The sequence below is a fragment of the Melozone crissalis genome, unplaced genomic scaffold (assembly GCF_028551555.1).
Source record: "Melozone crissalis strain CALT ecotype California unplaced genomic scaffold, PUWL_Pcris_2 ptg000004l_1, whole genome shotgun sequence".
Taxonomy (NCBI): domain Eukaryota; kingdom Metazoa; phylum Chordata; class Aves; order Passeriformes; family Passerellidae; genus Melozone; species Melozone crissalis.
Window position 1 is genome coordinate 22,945,181 of NW_026535782.1, and position 21,889 is coordinate 22,967,069.

At 40.0% G+C, this 21,889-nt stretch overlaps 1 protein-coding gene across 1 annotated transcript; it reads left to right on the plus strand.

Moving 5' to 3' along the window:
- Positions 1-87: 87 nt before the first annotated feature.
- On the plus strand, positions 88-6,110 carry ATP23 (ATP23 metallopeptidase and ATP synthase assembly factor homolog). Its single transcript, XM_054274391.1, has 6 exons — positions 88-308; positions 1,547-1,592; positions 1,700-1,781; positions 2,064-2,201; positions 4,553-4,636; positions 5,574-6,110. The coding sequence occupies exons 1-6, from the start codon at positions 125-127 to the stop codon at positions 5,775-5,777; spliced, it is 738 nt and encodes a 245-aa protein (XP_054130366.1). The 5' UTR covers positions 88-124; the 3' UTR covers positions 5,778-6,110.
- The last annotated feature ends 15,779 nt before the right edge of the window (positions 6,111-21,889 follow it).

A 21,889-nucleotide genomic window follows, 5' to 3' on the forward strand; every position in this document is an offset into this window, starting at 1 on the left:
CGGCGCCCGGAGCCAACTGCGCCTGCGCGCGCAGCCCCCCGCCCACGTGCCGGGAGAGCGGCCGGCGATTGGCGCGGCCCTGGGCCCCGCGGCCCCCGGCAGGCGCGGGCCCGCACGGCCGGACATGGCGCAGGGGGAGGCGGATTCGCCACCGGCGGCTGAGAAGAAAGGGGCAGAGGAGGAGGAGGATGATTTCGGCTACCGGCTCTTCCCGGACCGGAATAAGAAGCCGCAGAGTTTCCTGGTCCGCAGCCTCTTCACCTTTCACAACAGGTGCCAGCTGATGCTGAGACTGACCCTGGAAACGAGTAAGCGCTCCCCGTCCTCCCGCGGGCCCGGCCCGGCGCGGGAGAGGTGCCAGGCGGAGCCCGGGCCGCCCGCGGCCGCCAGCGGCGGTGACCTTGTGCCGCGGGTCCGGGGGAGGGCCCGGCCCTCCTGCTGCAGCACCCCCGCGGCCGCCGGACTGGGCCCGAGCCGGTGGCGGGGTGCGGCTGCTGATTTAGGAACACGCTGATTTTGGTTAAGATAAAATACAATTTCGAAAGTGGCAGAGAGAGGCTTTTTTTCTTATAAGAAGTTCTCCTGTGCTTCTTTTTTTTCCTGAGAAATTGAGATGATTTGTCAATGTCTGTGCATTTGTGCCCCTTGCACTGTTTGATGTGGACTGTGCGTGTTGACAGCAAGCAACGATGGTCACTATAGGCTGCTCTATTTATGTTTATTGGTAATAAAATAATGTCAGGAGTGACTTGATTCCTGAACAGCTTTTACTCTATGTTCTGGCCTATCAAAAAGACCATGGCCATACATCCAGGGAGGTCATTCTCCCCCTCTGTTCTGCTCTTCTGGGACCCCACCTGCAGTACTGCAGCCAGGTCTGGTGCCCCCAGCATAAGAAGAAGATGGAACTGGTGGAGTGAGTCTAGAAATGGCTGTCAAGTTGGTAAAGGGGCTGCAGCACCTCCCCTACAAAGACAGGCTGAGAAAGTTGGGGCTGTTCAGCTGCAGAAGAGAAGGCTGCATGGAAACCGCAGAGCAACCTTCCAGTGTCTGAAGGGGCATACGTGGAAGCCAGACAGAGACTCCTCATCAGGAATTGCAGTGATAGGATAAGGAATAACGAGTTTTGCAAGAGGGCAAATTTAGGCTGGATACACAGAAGAAATTTTTTACTGTGAGGGTGGTGAGGCACTGGGACAGTTGCCCAGAGCAGCTGTGGTTGCACCATCTGGGCGTGTTCCAAGGCCCAGTTAGATGGGGCTCTGAGGAGCCGGGTCGAGTGGAACGTGTCCTTGCCCAAGGCAGGGGGATTGGAGCTTGTTTATCTCTAAGCTCCCTTCCAACTCAAACAGTTCTATGATTCTATATCACATAGTCTGATCTGTAACAGATGCCAGTTACATTGCAATAGGATTAAATATTGCAAAGTATAAATTTGCGTGTATAGAGCTTTTCTTGATTTTTCCTTGACTGTCTTTATATTTTGTTTATAGATGATTTTCAAAACTTTTGTCTAGAGAAATTGATTGCAGCAATGTTTTTTTAGATCCATATGCTCGGCTTCTTCTTGAGGCTCTGAAGCAATCTGGTTGGTATGTAAACTAATTTGTCTTTTTCTGTGCACTGATGTCACTGTAATAAGTAGTGACTGAAATTTTTAAAGTTCTTTTCTGTGACTTTGTTTGTTTGGACCTTTCAGCACTGTCTTCAATGACCGGCACTTTTCTTGTGAAAACTGTGATGGCTGTGTCAGTGGAGGTTTTGATGCTGCCACATCTCAGGTAGGTGCTGGACATAGCACTCTTTCAAAGCACTCTTGCAATTTTTTAGTGTTTTGTGGCTAGGATTAAATCTACCCGTACTGATACATGAGTTAATAATGAAAACAAGAGAAATGAAAGATGTTCCATGGCATTGGAACTAGTACACTTCAGTATGATAAGGCTGTTAATGTTGAAAAACATCAATCCAAGGACCCTAAATGCTGCTTGTGGTGTGCCTCTTAGAAGTAAGGGAGATGTTGAAACTTAGTGAAAGGACTACCTATATCTCTTCTTCTGCAGATTGTTCTGTGTCAGAACAACATTCGCCAACAGTCGCATATGAACCGGGTGGTCACACATGAGTTGATTCATGCATTTGATCACTGCCGTGCACATGTTGACTGGTTTAAAAATGTCAAACACTTAGCATGTTCAGAGGTAAGTTAAAATGCTTCTAATGTTGTCATTTTATTAATTATTGCTGGTTATTAGGGCTGCTTTGTGTTACGTGGTGTGTTACACACAATTAATTTGTTTTAATCCTGTTAATACATTTTGTCCTTTCTGTCAGGTCAACCTAAATAGTTTTGTTTGGAAAACAAATACTTAGTTTTCACAAATATTAGTAAGTTAGTGTCATACTAAGTAGAATGTGATCACTGTGAGTGTAAGAAGTGGTTATTGACAAATAAGAGAGTTGTTAGAAGTGAAAACACATTCACATGGTAATCAAATGCTTTTAGAATTCTTTTTATCCCATGCAAATCATGGTATGTTGGGCGATTATCACAGTAACCTTGGTTTTGTTTAGGTTTTTTTGATTAATAACAAACTTGTCTTTTCCTGTAACATTCATTTTTTTGAGTAATTGTGGTATTGCTGCTAGTACACTGTACTTATGAATCCATCACCTCTGGATGAGGTTCTGAGTAACCTGGTCTAGTGGAAGGTGTCCCTGCCCATGGCAGGGAGATAAGAACTTGATGATTTTTAAGTCCCCTTAAAACCCAAACCATTCTATGATTCTGTGGTTTCAGAGGACATTTGACTTTTAAGGGCCTTAACATTTGACTCTTCAGGAGGTGAAATTAAATGGAGCACAGGCTGGGAGGGATTTCTCTTGTGTATGTGACACAGGTGTTGTGTGTATGAATCTGCATGCTTTTGTTTGATTTCTGGTGTAATCCATATCATTTTGTCACAGAAAAGTTTGTCACAGGCTCAGCTTCAGACTTTCATTTCTGATTCTTCTATCTCCTTCCCTGCCAAGTGGCAGGGAGCCAGGGAATGTGAGCTGTGGTCAGTTCATAGCACTTTGTCTCTGCTGCTCCTTCATCCTTGCACTCTTTCCCTAATCCAGCTTGAGGCCCTTCCCACGAAATACAGCCCTTCATGAGCTGCTTCAGCATTAGTCTTTCACTTGGGCTGCTGTTCTTCAAGACCTGCTCTACCTTGAGTTCTTTCCACAGCATACAGTCTTTCAAGAATGGACTGCTCCAGCATTGGTCCCCCCAAAGGCCCACAGTTCCTGACAGAAAATGCACTCCTGCATGGGCTCTCTATGGGCTGCTGGTTTTTCAGGGCATGTTTGTCTCTTGTGTCATGGTGTCTTCCTTGGACTGCAGTGTGGATATCTGCTCTACTGTGTTCCTTCACAGACTTAAGGGAGACAACCTCTATCTCCATGGTCTTCTCCTCTGATGCCTGCAGCACCTCCTCCCCATCCTTCCTCTGTGTCTGTGGGGCTGTTTCCCTCACATTTTCATCACTCCTCTGTCTCACAGCTGCCCTGTAGGTTTTTAATCCTTTCTTGGATGCATCATCACAGAGATCCAACCAGCACCAGTAATGGTGGGTCTGTTTTAAAATCAGTTAAAACAGTCTCTGTCTGACATAGGCTCAGCCACTTCTACAGTCTCACAGAAGCCACCCTGGGAGGCCGCTCACTGCCAACACTTTGCCATGTAAACCTAATACAATAATTCTTAATTATTAACTTTCATATACTTTATTTTTTTATCCAAGCATTTCTGCAGTGCAGAATAAAGCATGTAAACCTCAAACATAAGTTTTATATAAATCAAGAGCAAGTCTTGCTCTTGTCAGGATTATTTGTTCATTTCAGGTCTTCTGATTACTTAATTCTATGGTATTTACTTTTTTTGTTGACAGCTTTAATTCTTACTTTTTCACATTTTCCATGCATTTATTTTCACTATGGTACTTAATTATAGGAAATCAGGATTTATTTACAGTTGCTAACAGACAGTGTAGGGTATAAAATATTTAGCAGACAAAAGAAATTCTAGTGTAGAGGACAAGACAGTTAAGCTCAAACATACATGCTCATCTAAATGTAGGTTTTTGCAAAACAAATGAGTTACAGCTCTTCTGGTATTGCATCTGTAGTCTTTGGAAAGTATCTGCCTTTCTTCCTGACTGCTGTAGCAGATTCTGATATAGATTGGGGAGAATAATATTACTTCCCATGTTCTTCTAGCGGTTCATCTATATACATATATATAATCTCTACTGCTCATTTATTTATATTTTAGGGATGTGTGAGAGGTAGTTCCTGGAGAAACCTGAAGGTTGTTGTAGTTCACTGAGGCTGAGATGGATGTAAAGGGTACGGTAGTAACAGGTGCTTAAGAAGTTAAAGTGGCCTCGGGAATCTCCCCTACCAACAGTCATCAGAAGCGTAGAAGAAAAATGTTTGTTACAATTTCTTGGACTTTGTATATTCATGTGTTTCTCTGATCTTGTGATTTTTTTATTTTTTTCAATAGATTCGAGCTGCTAATCTCAGTGGAGACTGTACTTTGATGAATGAAATAGGCAGGTTTAAATTTGGATTGAAAGGGCACCATCAGGTAAAAACTGTGGCTATTAAAATCTAATAATTTATTATGTTACCTACTTGGTCTTAGCCTTTTGAGCTTTCATAGCTGAAAATTTTAGAAAAAGAAATAGATGCTATGGAGTTGCTGTTTCCTCTTAACTAACCCTTTATGATCAGTGTTAGGTTTTTTCCCCACCTTGTTATTTTTATTGGAGTGAAATCCCTGAACATTTAGTCATGTTTTAAAGCATTACCACTGACAATGGATGGCTGATAAAACCAAACATAAAGCAGGGCTTGCAGGAAATGTAGTGGAAATACCTTGTCCACTTTAAGTGGTTGACACTCTTAAAAAGTTATTGAAAACTGAAGGAAGCAAAATGAGAAGATTTCTAAATAATCATGTGTATTAAGTCTTGTTGGAATTATTTTTGTGAATAGTAACGAAGTCTACAGATTGAGACCCAAGTAGTTGCTCATTTTAGAGTGGCAGTTAGTTTGTAGATGATGTTTACATATTTTTTGGTCTTTTGGCAAACAAACTATAAGAAAAAGTTACCATGAAGAGAAGTATCAAAATGAAGGCCAGTAAAGAAGTCATTTCATTGTTTCACAGCATTTCAGTTTGTAAAGAACCTAACTGGTATTTGTGTTTGTCGCTTTCTGACGTATTTTTGTGTCCAGGTTAAGTTTTACAAATATCTAATACGTACAAAAACTGCCAAATTGTATTTTAATTCCTGTTCTAAGAAATGTCTTTTAATTATTTCATGATATATATGTACATGGAAAACTAAAGCGCATTGTTTACACAGGATGGAACTAAAATGTACTTTAATGCTTACTATAGGCACTGTTTGACTCTTCTTTCATACACAGCTGTTACCTATATAATAGGAGTTAGTACTTGACAAAATCTGGAAAAAAGTTACTCTAATAATGACAGATTTTTTTTTTTTTCACTTCAGACTTGTGTACGAGACAGAGCAATTCGTTCCATTCTGGCTGTTAGAAAAGTTAGCAAAGAAACAGCAGAAAAAGCTGTGGATGAAGTTTTTGATGCCTGCTTCAATGATCTGGAACCTTTTGGAAGAATCCCACACAGCAAGGCAGATGCAAAACGTGCTTACAGAGACTTTCAGAACAGAGATCGCTATAATGCTAATTTGTAAGGGTGGAGGGGAAAGCCACGTGAGGAATTACATTAATACCTGATTGTTCAGTAACATCTGGAGTTACAGTCCATGCCCAAAGTGCACGTGGAAAGGGCAAATCTATCAAGCGTATTAATTAATTTTTTAGACATTTTTCGTGAGCCAACTTCCATGGAAGTAAATGGGGTAAATGAACAAGACTAAAAATGGTGCTTGCTCACCTGTTATTCCAGAAAGATAATTTAGTATGCCAAATGATCGTCAAATACAATTCAATGTGCTTTTTTCACTCTGGCTGACTAGGACTTGGTTTCTGAAATTTTGTTGCCACTGAATAAATCTTTCCATAAAATCTTAATGTTTTCCCTGTCTTCAATACACAGTAATGAACTTGATAATCTTCATCACTTTATTTTAAAAGATGGGCCCCTGAACTACAGCTCTATGCTCTAGATTTAATAACTATGGGTAAACCCAAAATTTAGTAACCTCCACGTTTGCTTTTGAGCACGTCCTGAAATTCTTGAGTGGTTATCATTTCCGGTGGTGGGAAAGCTTTTGTGACTTGAGTCCTTTATGCCCTGAATATGCTGCTCGTGTCCTCATTGTCTTTGGTATTGGAGGACCAGGTATGATGATCAGTGTTGCCTTCTCCTGTTCTGTGTTCCAAAATGTTTTGTGACAAGAGGACTGTCAATGTATGAAGCTTTTTCAGGCAATATGTAATTTGACTGTGGTGGGACAGCGGACTAGTGAGACTTGAGCTGCAGTGAGGCACTGATCTGCTCAGGAAGGGAAATGCCAGCACATGCACCAATTTCAAGAGCCTGACATGCTGTAGCTGAAAGGAGGAGGTAATTCCAAGTACCTCCAGAATTTGGCAGCCTTTGTCAGGGCCCGTATTTGACTGTAGACTTGGGCTCCTGCAGTCCACCTATTTATTTCACATCCCTCCAATGTTTTGGATCTGACCATCGTTCTGTAGTTTCCTCCTGGGAAGTATTCAGTCATGTGATAAATCTCCAGCCCACTGGTCCTGCTTCTAAGGTGTCACTCAGGAACAAGGTGCCTGAAGATGACAACAGTGTGTTGCCTTTTCCTGATCAGTGTCACTTTGAGAAGATTAAAACCTAAGCACAGTCCTCACAAAGGACAAAGCGTAGCATACACAAAGTGCCTGAGAAAGCTGATCAAGCCTGAATTAGGAGTTCTGTTTGTGTTGGACTATGAATGGGTTGCATTTATTTCCAGGTGTAGCATAATTCATACCTACAGGAACCATTGCTTCTGAGGCTAAGCATTGATGTAGATCCCTCAGAAAGTCATCCCTGTTGTACTGGACGAAGTTAGGTCTTGACTAAGGTTCTTCAAACCTGTGCTTTCAGTAGTTTTACAGAATTTCAAATGGAGATTTCATAATCTTAATTTCTGGAGTAATTAATCAGTGACTGACAAAATCTCATGGCTGAATATCTGAACAGAAAAAAATGGGTATAATAATGTAGATACCTATGGAGAAAATTACACATTGAATTCTAGGCTTCCCATTATCCATGCAGTATCTATAGACCTGGAGTCTCCAAAATCCTCTGAGGATCAGAGATGCTTTGAAATCAGCATAATAGGATGTGTTAATAGTCCCTTAACCTTTACTGTTTTTCAAGTCACCATTTTAATCAGTATGATGTATGATGCTGGGTTTTTTATACCAAAGTTCTGCTTTAATTAATGTGTGTGTGTTTGCATTTATATTGTATTTTGACCAATACATAGTTTGATTATATACATTTGTCTTCTATCTGGGATAAGCTTTATGAAGTCTACTTAGAAATGAAAAATATAGCAATAAAAACTAGAAAATGCAAGTATACAAGCTGCTTTTTTTTTTCTTTAATATTTTTGATAGGTGAATATCAAACATTTAATTATGAAAATCTATTCAAACATATCTACAGGAAATATTGCTAGTAAAGAGAACATTGAGTTGTAGAAAGACACACTTCTTAACATATAGTATGTTTCATAGTGTATCTTAACATATAGTATGTTTCATAGTAGATCACTGTGAAACAGTTGGAGACCATGTTGGGCACTATAATCACAAAATGTTTGATTTTGTGCAATTCTTGGAGAAGTAAAGAGGGAACTGAGCAGAACTGCTACCTTGGACTTCCAGAGGGCGGACTTCATCCTGTGTAGGAGGATGGTTTGCAGGGTGCCTTGGGAGGCAGTCCTGAAGGTCAAAGGAGTCCAAGAAGGCTGGACAATCTTCAAGAAGGAAATTGTCAAGGGGCTGGAGCAGGCCAGACGGAGAGCTTTGGCAGGAGCTCAGGGAAAACAGGAGAGTTAGAAGAAAGGCCAGGCCTCTCAGGAGGACTACAAGGATATCATGAGGTTTTGCAGTGAGAAAATTAGAAGGGCCAAAGCCTAGCTAGAGGCTAATCCGGCTATTGCGTAAAATAAAAGTGTTTCAATCAGTACCTTTGTGACAAAAGGAGGGCTAAGGAGACTCTGGATGCCTTATTGGATGGGAGGGGAAACAGTAACAATGAGGAAAAGGCTGAGGTACTCAATGCCTTTTTTGCCTCAGTCTTTAGTAGTAATACCCGTTATTCTCTGAGAGCCCAGCCCCCTGACATGAGGGACAGGGGCAGGGAGCAGACTGAATCCAAGGGGAAACGTTCAGTGACCTGCTACACCACTTAGACAGATGCAAGTCCCTGGGACTGCATGGAATCCAGCCACAGATACTGAGGGAACAGGCAGAAGTGCTCACTGAACTATCTTCCATCCTTTAACAGCAGTCATGGCCTAATGGGAAGGCCACAGTTGACTGGAGGTTAGCAAATGTGATGCCCAGTTACAAGTAGAGTCAAAAGGATCCAGGCAGCTAGAGGCCTGTTGGACTTGCCTTTGAGGTGGGGAAGGTCATGGAGCAGATCATCTTGAGTGCCATGATGTGGCACATACAGGACAACCAGGGGTCAGGCCCATCCAGCATGCCTTATGAAAGGCAGCCTGTGCAGCACTACAGGCTGAGGGGAGAGTGTCTGGAAAGGTGCACCTGGGGGTGTTGGTTGATAGTTGTCTGAACATGAGCCAGTGTGTGCCCAGGTGGCCAAGAAAGTCAATGGCATCCTGGTGTGTATCAGAAATAGTGAGGCCAACAGGACCAGGGCAATGATCATCCCCTTATACTCAGCACTGGTGAGGCCACACCTTGAATCCTGTGCTCAGTTTCAAGCCCCTCACCTGAAGTGCTGGAGCATGATCAGAAAAGGGAAATAGGGCTGATGAAGCATCTAGAGCACAAGTCGGATAAAAAGCAGTTGAAGAAATTTGGCTTCTTTATAATGAAGAAAAGGGGGTCTGGGGAAAGCTTTATCTCTCTGTGTGACTACTGCAGGCTGTAGCCAGGTGGGGCCTGATCTCTTTTCCCAAACAAGTGACAGGACAAAAGGAAACAACCTCAAGGTGTACCCAGAGAGGTTTGGATTGGATATTAGGAGATACTTCTTCATGGAGATGATTGTCAAGCATTGGAACAGGCTGTCCAGGGAAATGGTTGTCACCATCCCTGAAAGTATTTAGAAGACACGTTTAGTGGTAGACTTGACATTGTTACTCTTAACAGTCAGACTCAATGATCTTTTCAACCCAAATGATTCTTTGATTCTCTGTAATAATTTCTATGAAATAAAATTGTATATCCAGAAAAAGTCAGTTTAAGCAATGGATACTTTTCAGTTATACCAAGTCAAATTATAATGGCAGAATGTATGCACAGCAAGTCACCAGAAAGCAATCAGGACGGTCTAATGGGCTTCTTCTATTCCCTGAGAAAAGGAGGGACAATAATTACATGGAACTTTGCACACACTGTTTATCAATTTGAGCAATCATTTCATTATTTCAGGTGCAATTTTAACCTGCATCCTTTCTTCACATCGAAACAGAGGTTAAAAAAAACAAGTAAAAACTCTGTGCAAATATGAAAAATTTGTGGATCGAATAAACAGCAGAGGGAGCTGAAGGACTGTGGAACAGCATAGTGCTGTGGAAATTCAGCTGCGGACTACACAAAGCTGTTCTTCAGTGAGCAGTTCACTCTTGGTTAAAATTTCTGGTTTAATCAAACTTGCATAACTTTAATATTAAAAGAGGTTCAAAATTAAACCGTATTTCAATTCCTTTTTTTTTCTGTTTCTGAAGAATATTTGCTTCCTTTAGAAGAAAACTTCAAAACATGTATGGAAATACTTTTGCCATCTGTGCTGTTTTGGAGTGTGATTGTGTTCACAGGGACACTTAGATAAATGCTGGGATGCATGTGGCAGACCAAAACGTTAAAGCTGTAAAGACCCATCATTGGTAATCACAATTATGAAATTACATTAGCTTAATCTCTTATTCCTCATGCCTGAATTTTCAGAAGATTATATTTTTTTCTCTTAAATCTGAAAGATTATCAAGTTTTGACCAAAAGAGAAGATCATCATTGTCCAAATAGTAAAGATACATAATTTTACACAGAAGAGTAGTTTAATAAAGAGCCTTCAGTTATTTTATTTCTGCTAGAGAGGAAGTGCCAGCTGTGACATACATTGCTCAATAGCTGCTTGGCCGAGTTCTTTTAAAGTTTGTAGCACCTAGCTCTCAGTTGCATGGATGTATGTCAGTTACCCCAGGAGCCTTCAGATATTGATTGTAGTTTTTTAAAACTGTTTTAGAGACTGTAGCAAGTATAAGTGAAAACAACAAAAATCATCAGTAAACAGAAAAATCCAACTCTGAAATACAGAAAAGTTCAGAATTTCTCAGGGCTTGGTCAGGGAGTCTTATTGCTTGCTAGATTTGAAGAATTCAGCACCAAGAGGTTATTATCCTATGGAAATCCACCCAAACTAACTAATAAACATTCATACTTTAGCTTACCTGATTAAAAAAAAACTAGAAAACAAAGATTTACTGGGGTTTTTTTTGTTTGTTTGGTTGGTTAGTCTGGGTGGGGTTTTTGTTTGTTTGATTTTGGTTTTTTATGAGTTTTTTTGGTTCATTTTTTGAGGGGTATTTGGATATTGTTGTTGTAGTAACTCTTTAATGGGTCATGAGAAAATAATTTAGAGCTTAGGAGACAAACCATTACTTTCATTTTTCTCAAGAAAAAGATGACAGGAGGAAAAAGGAGAAGAAGATGAAAGTAGGGAAAAGGAGAAGAAGATGAAAGTAGGGAAAAGGAGAAGAAGGGCACGCACAAAGAACTCTGTGCTGCTGAATAAGGAACCAATAATAAAGAGACATCTTGGTTTGAGCCTCCATTCTCAGCAAAATGTTCTGAAGTGCTTGCTGGTCCTACACCCATGTTCTCCACTGACAGAGATCCGCTGGGGAAAGGGCTGGAAGCAAGGCAGGCTGTGTAGCAGCTGGGCAGCATGCTGGCTGCAGGGCCAGCAGGAACCCTCCAGTATCCAGGCACTTTGGTCAATTCCCCTCACTCCTTCCAAGTGCGAAGTGGAGCCCTTGGGGGCACCTTTCCCATTCCCAGAGTGTTTCATGGTTAAATGATTTTCTTTCATCTCCATTTTCTGTCCAGCTGTTTTCTCCTTGTTTGAGGGAATTACTTCTCCATGAACACATTACACCTGTTCCTCTTTCCTAGTCAAATTCTTCCTATGCATCTGTATCATAAAAGAGTGTTTAAAGATTGCTTAAAGAATTGCCAGGAAAGGCATCAGTAAGAACAAGTTTAATATAAAAGTGGCAGCATGACAAAATTTGTTGGCAAGGTTTAATCTACTACTTACTAGATGGTTAAGGCACACTGAGGAAAAGCAACAAAAAAAATCCAGAGCAAATCAAACCAAACCCTAAGGGCCCAATAGCACTTAACAGCATTTAAATTTGATAGTACTTAAACTTAACAACATTTCACGTAATTTACTTCATAATTTAAACAATTTGGCAAAGAATTCATATAGGATTTGCTATATCACAATAGTAATTTACTTACAGGCCTAACTTCCTTACAAATCTAAAGTACTTAAGAATCAAAGAGAGCAGCATTTCTCCCACATTTGATTTGCATGCACACAGACATAAAGAGTCTGTAGAAAGTAACTATGAAAAATTACCCTTGAAGGTAGTGGAATACTCCCTTCAGATGCATTTTGTCCTGTCAATGGATGAAGGATTGAGCCTGGGGGAGTGGGGGTCTCAGATCTATTGTCATTTGGCAGTCCTTTGAGTACGGCAAACCTGAGAGTTTGCTGGCTCTGAGAGGTGCTCTGCTCAGAGGGAGGTTGCTGGTCACAGTCTGCTGTGACAGGACAGCTCAAAGGGTCTCATTTTAAACCGCTGTTTATAGGGTCACAAGACAGTCAGCTTTAGTCATAGCAATGTTTCATCTTGGCCGCACTTCAGATCGGAAACTTTCTTTGAAAGAATAAGAACAAAAATATTGCTCCCCTTGAGTTGTTATTCAGGCAAAAAATGCTTCCAAGGTTGTTAAAAAATATGGGGAGGAGGTCATTAGGCAGCAGAGGTTCCTGGGAGCAGATGGTATTTCTGATAAGCTCAACAGTTGCCCAGCCCAGGTGCTGTTGGTTAGGGCCGAGGCTTGGCAAGCATTTTTCAGAATATATTGAGGCTGGGAGATGGGGGGATGCACTGCCACACTTTGCATGTGCAAGTAAAGGAGGGCCCTTCTTCTTTTCCTTTCATAACTAGTTACCTTTTCCTTCTCCCACTGTGCATCCCCAATGTACACAAAGAAGAAGATAAATGAAATTTTATTTAGGGAATGAAACTGCTGTTACATGTGTGAGGACAAGGAGTATTTCTTCCAAGTGTCCTCTTTTAATTTCTACCTCCTAATGCCACAGCACTGGATTTTACACTGATAGCTTTAATCTGGTCTGATGGGAGCCAGCTGGGAGTTCCCAGGGAGTCCCCAGGATCAGACTGTGAGTGAGTAGTTGAATCCCTTTCCCCAGGTCCTGTTTTACACAGCTTCCTTCTCACCACCAGTCATATGCTCATGTATTAACCTGGATACCTGTAGGCATCTTGTCTGTGTCTCTCGCACTCCTCCTGTGCCCCAGCTCCTCCTACTGTCCTTCTCTGCTCCTCAGCTGCCCTCACACTTTCTGCATCCATGCCAAACTGTTGTTGGTGCCAGCTGGTGTCTCACCACATTTTAGTCTCTTGATTTGACACTTTACTGGAATGCACTTGGGAAACCATTGGGGAATATGTTTCTTTACCATAGGAACCATGGCAGGGGATAGGGATTACCTGTCAGACCACATGCTGATACTGAATTGAATTTCTGTCAGGGCTGAATATTCATTCATGGGAACTGGAGCATTCCTTGGTATCACAGAATATATATTACCCTCAGGTTTCACGCCTTCTGCCTTAGACCTTCTGGTACGAGGAGTAGGAGACTAATTACCTATAGGACTGGGAATACAAGAAAAGAAGGTCACAGGTACGTATTTCCATCTTGATGCATTTTCTGACTGCTGAGTAAAAACCTGGGTTCCAACACTGGAGGAATCCAAAGAGCAGAAAAGGATATTAAAGTAGTACTTTATAGTCTTTAATATCCTTTTCTGCTCTTTGGATTCCTCCAGTGTTGGAACCCAGGACATTCCTCTGACTGCCCTGGAGGACTCAAGACCCTGGCAGGGGGCTCAGAGACCTTGCCATGGAGTGAAAGATACCTGTGCCTTCGATTTTAACCCATGGAAACAATTACCAAATTTGTGTGAAGAGTTACAAGCCACAAGGGTTTGAATAGAATGATAGTGAATTTATCACAGGGTGAAAAAGTAGGATTTTGGGGTTTTTAGAATGGGGGTTCAAGAGGCAAGGTGGAAGAATCTGGGCATGTCCTGTCTTTCTTCTTCTTCTTCTTCTTCTTGTCCTCCATCTTCCGCTGTGATGGCGGCACTTCTGGATTGGTTTAGGGTAGAGACAGGCTGTCTATCATAGGTGATAGGTATTGGAAAATTATTGTAAATGAAGTACACGTACTTTTTAGTATAAAAAGATACCACCCCAAGGGTGGTCAGTGTACCTCAACCTGACCTGCTGGACAGACCTCTGCAGGTCCAAAATAGAATGTATTAGATAAGGGAAAATAAACAACCTTGTAAACCAGAACTGAGGAATCTCGACTTCTTCTTCGGTCACGAGGCTGGGAAAAAAGACTCTTTAATACCTCAGGAGCCATTTCAGCAACAACAAACCTGAGACTCCAGTGGAGTGAATTTTTTTCCAGCCACTAACTGAAGTGAACTGGACATATGCCAACTTTTTCTGGTTCCTGCATATTTCAATTTACTCCATGAAAACAAAAGATACTGAGGGTGGCCCCTTCCTTCTCTTTACAATACCCATACTCTGACATAATATTCCCCAAGAGGTTCAAACCTTTAAGACTTCTGCTCAGAAATAAAGAGATGCTCTGTGTTTCACACGTGGGCTCAGGGGGCCTTCCTGATTTCAGCCAATGAACCTTGGATAGCTGAGTCTTTGATGCAGTTAGGCTTTTAGAAATCTTACTGTTCACAGGCCTTCTGAAATGCCTATCTCACAGAAAATGCACTTTTCTGAAGATATTTTCTAGAAATCTGCTAACCCCATTCAGTGAAGGTTGAGCATGTAACTTCTACACTGCATATTTCACCATGAAGTAAGGCATCTACTGTATGTGCAGTGCTAGAGTCTTAACATGCAGGAAAAAAGTAAATTTTAACACTTTCTTTAACATTTCTTTTAGATTTCATCTTAGAAAGTAATATGTTTAGGAAGTATTAGTATTAGTTTAGTTACTTTTTGTCTTGGCACATTGGCCTTTGTAGACCTTTTTTGAGACATAACTGTCACAATTCATGACGTGATTAATGTATGCAATCTAACTCCAATCCAAATGCTGAGATAAAAGGCAACAGATCTGGTGCCAGAGGTTGGGTGTCTGAGAGTAGTTGATCCCATGTTGTCTGAGGGTGACTGAAGAACCATGGGTGAACTTTAGGAAAACACTAGGATAATACATTTTCCTATTCAAAATCACCCTCCTCTGTGATGACCCTCTTTCTTGCTTCTTCAAGACTCTTGGACATGCTCCTTATCTCCTGAGAGTCCCATCAAACTGCTGTCCACTCTCTCCATTCCCTTCTGCAGCAGTGACTGTGGCAGCTATCCATCTTCAGGTATATTTTCTTCTGCCTGAGAAATTCTTAAAGTAGTGCTTAGAGTAAACCTCCCTCTTGTGCAATCTTTGTTGCCTCATTGGAGATGTCTGTGGAAACCAGAATTTCTATAGTTATGTTAACAGCTGTGTAGAAGTCTTTTAGAGCTCTAGGTTTTGTTTAAATTTCTTCTGATATGTTTTAAGTGGGGGTTTTGGTGCTATTTTCCTTTGTTTGTTTGTTCTGTTTATGTTTTTGTAGGGTTTTGTTTGTTTGTTTTCATTTGGTTTGATTTTTTTTTTAAACAGAACCCTTGTCCTCTTCAGCTCTAGCCTTATAAAGAAAACTCTAAAGGAATGGGTTAGAGAAGGGATTAAATTACTTATTTCTGGCCTTGTAAACTGTGCCAGTGAAAAAACCCAAACCTTTTCACTGCCTCTATTTCTCTTCTTCAGGAATCCTATTTTCAAGATGTGAATGTCAGACTCTTAGAGACACAGACTCTTTTATGCAGCTCTGGAAGTTCTAATCAGTAAAGCACTTAAGAACTTACATTCAATCCTGTCATTTTTACAGACTTACTATTTGTTGCCTTGTGAACCGCAGTACTCAGCACCTTGGAGAACAGTTCTCTGAGCGCATCAAGTGCACTTGAACTTGCTCAGTGAGCTATTGCATGTATGGGCCTCTCAAAACACAAAAGGAAGGTCATTAAATCGATGTGACACACTTCCTAAGTAGTACGTCACCTTCAGCGGTGTCTTTGCATTTCCATTTAAAGTGTTATTGTCTGCCTGCTGAGACCCTTCCTGCTTTATAGCAGCCATATCTTGCACTAAAGTGAACTTTACAGTGCATTGTTAAAAACCTTTCACAACAGAGGCTGCTGGTATTTAATGGTGAATGGTAAGATTCATGTTTGTAGTTAGTCAAGTTTTGGAGCATTTGTGCATTCTTTGGCACAAAAACTCCTCTACAAATGTAAGATGATTATGACTGTGACTTGTCTCCTTGGAGAGTGAAAAACATGGCTAGTCTGAAAAATTCTAGCAACATCCTCTTAAGGCCCTAGGTTTTGTTCATTCAAGTCACAAATTTCTCAACAGAAGTGGAAATAATAGGATACTGATGGCAAATTGGTTTTTTCCACATCATGACTATAAATAAGTTACCTAAGCCAACTTTTCTAATCCAAATTCTGAATAAAAGTTTGCACCTAAGTTCAATAGAAGAATGATGCAGAGTGACTATTATTCCTTATAACTGTTCTTTGATTAATACTTAGATCCCATAACTTATAATAACAAATCTTTCACACAGATTCAGAGCTACAAAGAAGGCAGATATATAACTTTAAATTGTAAAACCTACATCAAGGGCAGAAGGGAGATCACTGGTAGGGTAAGAGCCATGCTTATAGTAAGGCAATGTATTTACAGAAATGCTTTTGTCTTCTAACCAAAGTTTTGCTTCTGGTATATTCATACTCCTCATTGTATCCTCCTTTCTTGTTTTCTTTCTCCCCATAAATTTAATCTTTACAATGCTGTATTTGTGAAGGTAGAATTTTATGGAGCAAGAGAGATTTTAGATGAGGCAGTTGTGTAAAATAAGGTGAGCTGCTCAGAGAACTGAAGCAATAAAAGGTGCTTTAGGTGGCTAGACACGTTGCATCCCAGAAGCCAAACTTCATTTGCACAAACCATTTATTGAAGAATTTCAAACAGAAAACTCTGCTTACCAAAGTATATATTTTATCAGTTGTGACTATAGAACACTTAGGTGCAAGTATTTGTGGTGTGCTCTAATCTCTGGTTTTGCAAGGAAATATTCAGAGTGACATCCTGTTTACTGCCATAGTCCAAGGACAGGGTGGGACTTCAAGAGGTACTCACCACGTTTGTTGTCAATGTTGTCCTTTCCCTGTAATTTCACATTCCTTCCATAAAGGGAAGAATGGGCCACAGAGATTTGATTCTTCACCTGAATATTTTCCTATTTTGAACTGTTTTTTGAGATTGAGGTAAATAGGTTAGCCGGGGATTTGGCCTACAATATGATAAAGTATGTGTAGCTACTGCTACACAGAATTCCCTCCTGAAAAGCACATAACAGATTTGTTGTTACGTAGTAGAGTTTATAACAAACAGATAAACATTGCCTGGAAATCTGTTTTCCTTCTTGTTAAGACAATTGCATGTTTGCATAATTTTTTCTTTACTGATCCTGCATCTGAATGGTTAAAAACTCACAACTTTTAAATTTCTCCCAACATCTACACATTAGTAAGATCAAAGCAATAGCATGATGAAAAGCAAATTGAGAACCAAAATAACTTCATGTACTAATGAAAAATATACCTTATGTTTGTTTATTTTCTAAAATTAAAATTATACATCAGTGATATGTCTAATTGAATGTCACAATATTAGTAATTATGCTGTCTATGAAAGAAATTTGTTCCAAAGTCAAAGTGTCACCTTGCTGTCAAATAATCCCATAGATTACCATAAACAGAGCGAGCGAAATTGTCTTGTGACTGAAAAGATATGTGATGTGAATCCCAGTCATTACCAAAGACATGACTTCCATTGTAATTATCTGCCTACCACAGCAGCTTCCTTCTGCCAGCTCCTGCTTACCTGCTGCCACACAAACTCATTAACATTTCCGTTGATGCAATGCCATTTGTACAGTTAACCTTTGTGCAAAGCGGGAGCATTTCTTCATTATGATGGATTCTGTAATATCACAACAACTTGCATTGAGGATTATATTTTTCTTTTCTTCATTTATGGTTAAATTAGAAATTAGTCTAACACCTGGGTTCCATTACACTGAGCTGCCTTGTCATCTGTGGAAAATGCAATTTGGTTTGCAGGTAGCTTCAGTGTTCTCCATCTAAGAAGGGATTACTGCTGTTGCTCAAAGTGACTTTTGAAGGCAGATAAATTCTTGCGTGTTTCAACTGGTTTTTGATGGAAAATAAAAAAGTCTTTTCCAAAGTAAATTAAATAGTTGTTGTTTCATTTTTAGATATCAGACTTCAGAAACCTTTTCCTATATCTAGACTTTTAACAAAAATGTTACAATCACTTTTCTAGGTGATTTTAGGTTAAAGATTGGCTTTATTTCAAGATTTCAAATTCATAGTAACAATCTTAAGTTTTGGGCTTTTTTTGCAAGCATAGCCTCTTTTTTTGCATTTGTTGGACCATTGTAAGCCATAAATGTTTTTTGCAACACTTATAGAACACTTTCCATAAGTAATTACTTGATCTGTGTAAATTTAGATTAGAATTTTAATTGCCCAACTGTTTTAAGATTGAAAGTAAATATATTTTTTTGCAGACATCTTTTCATTAAAATCCTTTCATTAGCATTTTTCCTGCTGAAGCTGAGAAGTTTCAGCAACAAAATGTAAACAATGGTTATCTGCTGCTGTGGAATGCAACAGGTGGATCCGTGATTGGTCTCTTGTGGATGTTTGGGATTAGTGACCACTCACAGCGGAGCTGCTCTTGCTCTCTGATGAGACACAGATCTTTGTTATCATTCTTTTCTATTCCATTCTTAGCTAGCCTTCTGAGAACTTTTCTTTCTATTCCTTTTAGTATAGTTATAATGTAGTATATATATCATAATATAATAAATCAAGCCTTCTGATCATGGAGTCAACATTCTCGTCTCTTGCTTCACCTGCAAACCCCTGTGACCATGGTCACAATATTTTTACAATTAACCAGTGCTGAGAAATATAGAGAGTGGTTTAGTGCTAGACATATTTCAGGTGTTGGGTGGATCTGTAGAACTTTTTGCATGTAGTTTAGGTGACATATCTTAAATGTCAGTTAGCAATTTAATAAAGATTGTTACTCATCTGGTATTTGAATTATTGCTATACTTCTCACAGTGAGGCAGTTTGTGAAGCTGAAGGTGAACATGCTGCTACTTTTACATTTGTGAGTTCTCTGCCTCACATGGAATAGACACTGAGCTTTCTTGCTGATCATGTCTCTTTCTTTCCTGGGAGCTCAGACTCTTTGACACCTCCTGTTCTTCCCACTATTTCATTCCTAAAACCTGCTTAATTCCATTTTCTGTCCTATTTCTGCCTCACACCAGTTTCTTTTTAAATTCTTTCCCAAGGTTGCCTGGATTACGTGTCTTCCCTTTACTGTGCAAATTTGCAGTCCCAGTTGAAGCAGCAGCAGGGAGGCAGGTCCCTCACAGGCTCATATCGGAGACAGGAGAGGGCTCCAGGCAGCAACTGGGTGTGTTAGGTCAGGATGTGCTCTGCAAAATGATCAGAGCAGCTCTGTAAAAATCCGGACTCTGAAAATTTGCCAGACAATAATTCAGTAGGGGAATTTGATACAATGCAGAGTGCTCAGAAGCAACCATCACCTCACAAAATGAAAATAAGTTCTGGGGGGTTTATACTTTGTGACTTTGTAAACCTGCAATACAATATTGGCATTTTTTATATCTGGCTACAGACTTTGAAATGAGTTTGCAAGGCCCAGAACAGAGGTACATCAGGCTTGCCCTCTCTGAACTGTTGTTGTTTTACTTGGGTTGGCTTTAACACTTTTGAGTTTTCTATCGACTAGATGGTTGTCACTAATTCATTCTACTTTCCTTTAACCTTGTAAAGTATTAAATCATAGATTTATTAAGATAGCAATAAGAAGCAATTTTTCCACGTAGAATGATATAGTTTTGGCTACCACGAATATGTAGTATACAGAAATACCAGCCTGGTAAGATAGAAAAGACATCAAGAATTGGAAATGCAGAATGCAGAGCAGAGGAGGGCAGATGTGATTATAAATGGGCACAGGCTGACACTGGGGCTTCTTATGACACAGGGCTGTAAACAACTTACCAGTGGTCAAGTAAAGGAAGCAACAATTGGAACTGCTTTTAGGGATATCACCATTTTTAGGCATAACAAAGAGAACAGATAAAATAGTACATTATACAAGTAAAAGGCACTGTATATAGTTAATTTCATTTTAATGTGGAGCTTCAGATCATTGGAGAATAAAGAAAGGGTAAAAACATGTCAGCAAACATATAAAAATGTTCTCAGTGATGTACACCACTTATTGAGAAAGAAGATACCACCAATATGAACATCATACTGGTGAAATACTCCAGATACTGACACCAACCATATAACCCATCACTGCTGCCAGGCCAAAACCACCGACCGCAGGATCTGCACAAGTGAGGAGAGGGCGTGTGTAACACTAGGAAAAGGGGTAGAAACCAAGGATATGACAGGATTATTATTCTTTATTTTTCTTGTTACTATTGTTACAACAGAGACTTTTCCCCATATAAAAAAGAAATTAATAATTAGATCTAAACTGGAAAATTTTTCTTGGAATACACTGTAGTAGTTTTGAGCAAATTCATGACTTTCATACAAGATGTATTTTACCTTTGCTTGGTGACAAAATCTGGAACATAGCAAGAGTAATCACTGGAAATGGAAAAAGACCACAGGCAGAATCCAAGGTAGTAAAGAGGTTTTGTCTCCTTATTTGTGTAGCCTGCTACACTGTCAGAAGCCAGTCCACAGACCAGCTTCAAGTGGAAGGACAGGGTTTTTTCTGTGGGCTGGTCACTGGAACAGATTGCCTGAAGATGTCATGTCCCATCCCTGGAAGTGCTGAATGACAGGTTGGATAGGACTTTGAGCAACCTGGTCTAATGCAAGGTGTCCTTGCTTATGCCAGAGGGCTGGAACTAGGTGTTCTGTAAGGTCTCTTCCAATCCAAACCATTCCATGATCCTATGATTGTTTGTTGTGGAGCACTACATTGTCATTAACCTATTCTCTATCAATCAACCCTAACTTCACCGGGACCATAAATCTTCCTTCAAAACCATACTCATGTCAACACTTGAATTCAAAGGAAATTGCCTGACTTGAGGTTTCTTAAAATCACGCCTATTATATGATCTCAGGTTATTCATACTCCTAGGAAAGATGCATTCTGTCTATTGTGTAACAGAGTAAACATCTCAGGTGTGTGGTCGCTCTCAGCTAGAAAATGACTACAGACTAACACAACTGCAGGAAATTCTTCAATTAGAGCCTTAGGATATCTTTGAAACACTGTAAAGGGGACACATTCACTTTAGCATTTTCAAATAAATGAGACAGAAACACAAGTAGGAATGTTATGTGTGCTTATTTATATGAAAACAAGAAATGTATCTTATTTCTTGTAGGAATAAGATTCATAATGTGGAAGGCTTTCAAGATCTTCCTGAACTTTTGCAACTAGAGAGGAAATTGGACCTTCAGTGCCTGAAAAATTCACCTTTAGGAATACAGTAGTATCATTCCCCAGTGAAAAGAAACAAAAAAGACTCATAGGTGAAAAGGAATCTTAATTGATTCTGATTATGCAAAAAAGTAAAGTAGATTAATCAAGAGAAAGACATAGAAACATTTTATTGCACAAAGAGTTTGAAACATTTTATGATTACGGGTGCAAGGGTTAAACCAGATGGCATACATTTTAAAAAGGCACTACAGCAACATGTCAAATATGTCCATATTTGCATATACTTTATGTTAAAACCATGCCAGCACTGTCTTATATATTCAGAGCCTAGCAAGTGGAAGTCAAAGAGGTCACCTGTGCAGCTGGTGCAGGTAATGGAATTCCCATCAGGCAGATTTAGAAACTCTAAAGAAATGTGCTAAACACAACGCTCCATCTGTTTCTAAACTATTGAGACAAGCATGCAATTTGCATGCTTTAAAAAATAGATATTATCATTTTAGTGTGCTATCTTATGTGTGCTCTAATACATTCCAATATGTGTCAGTTGTTTGGAGAGCATACAAACATGCACATAAATACCTATGCCATGTATACCATTGTTTTGGAGTTTGCCATATAGGTTTTG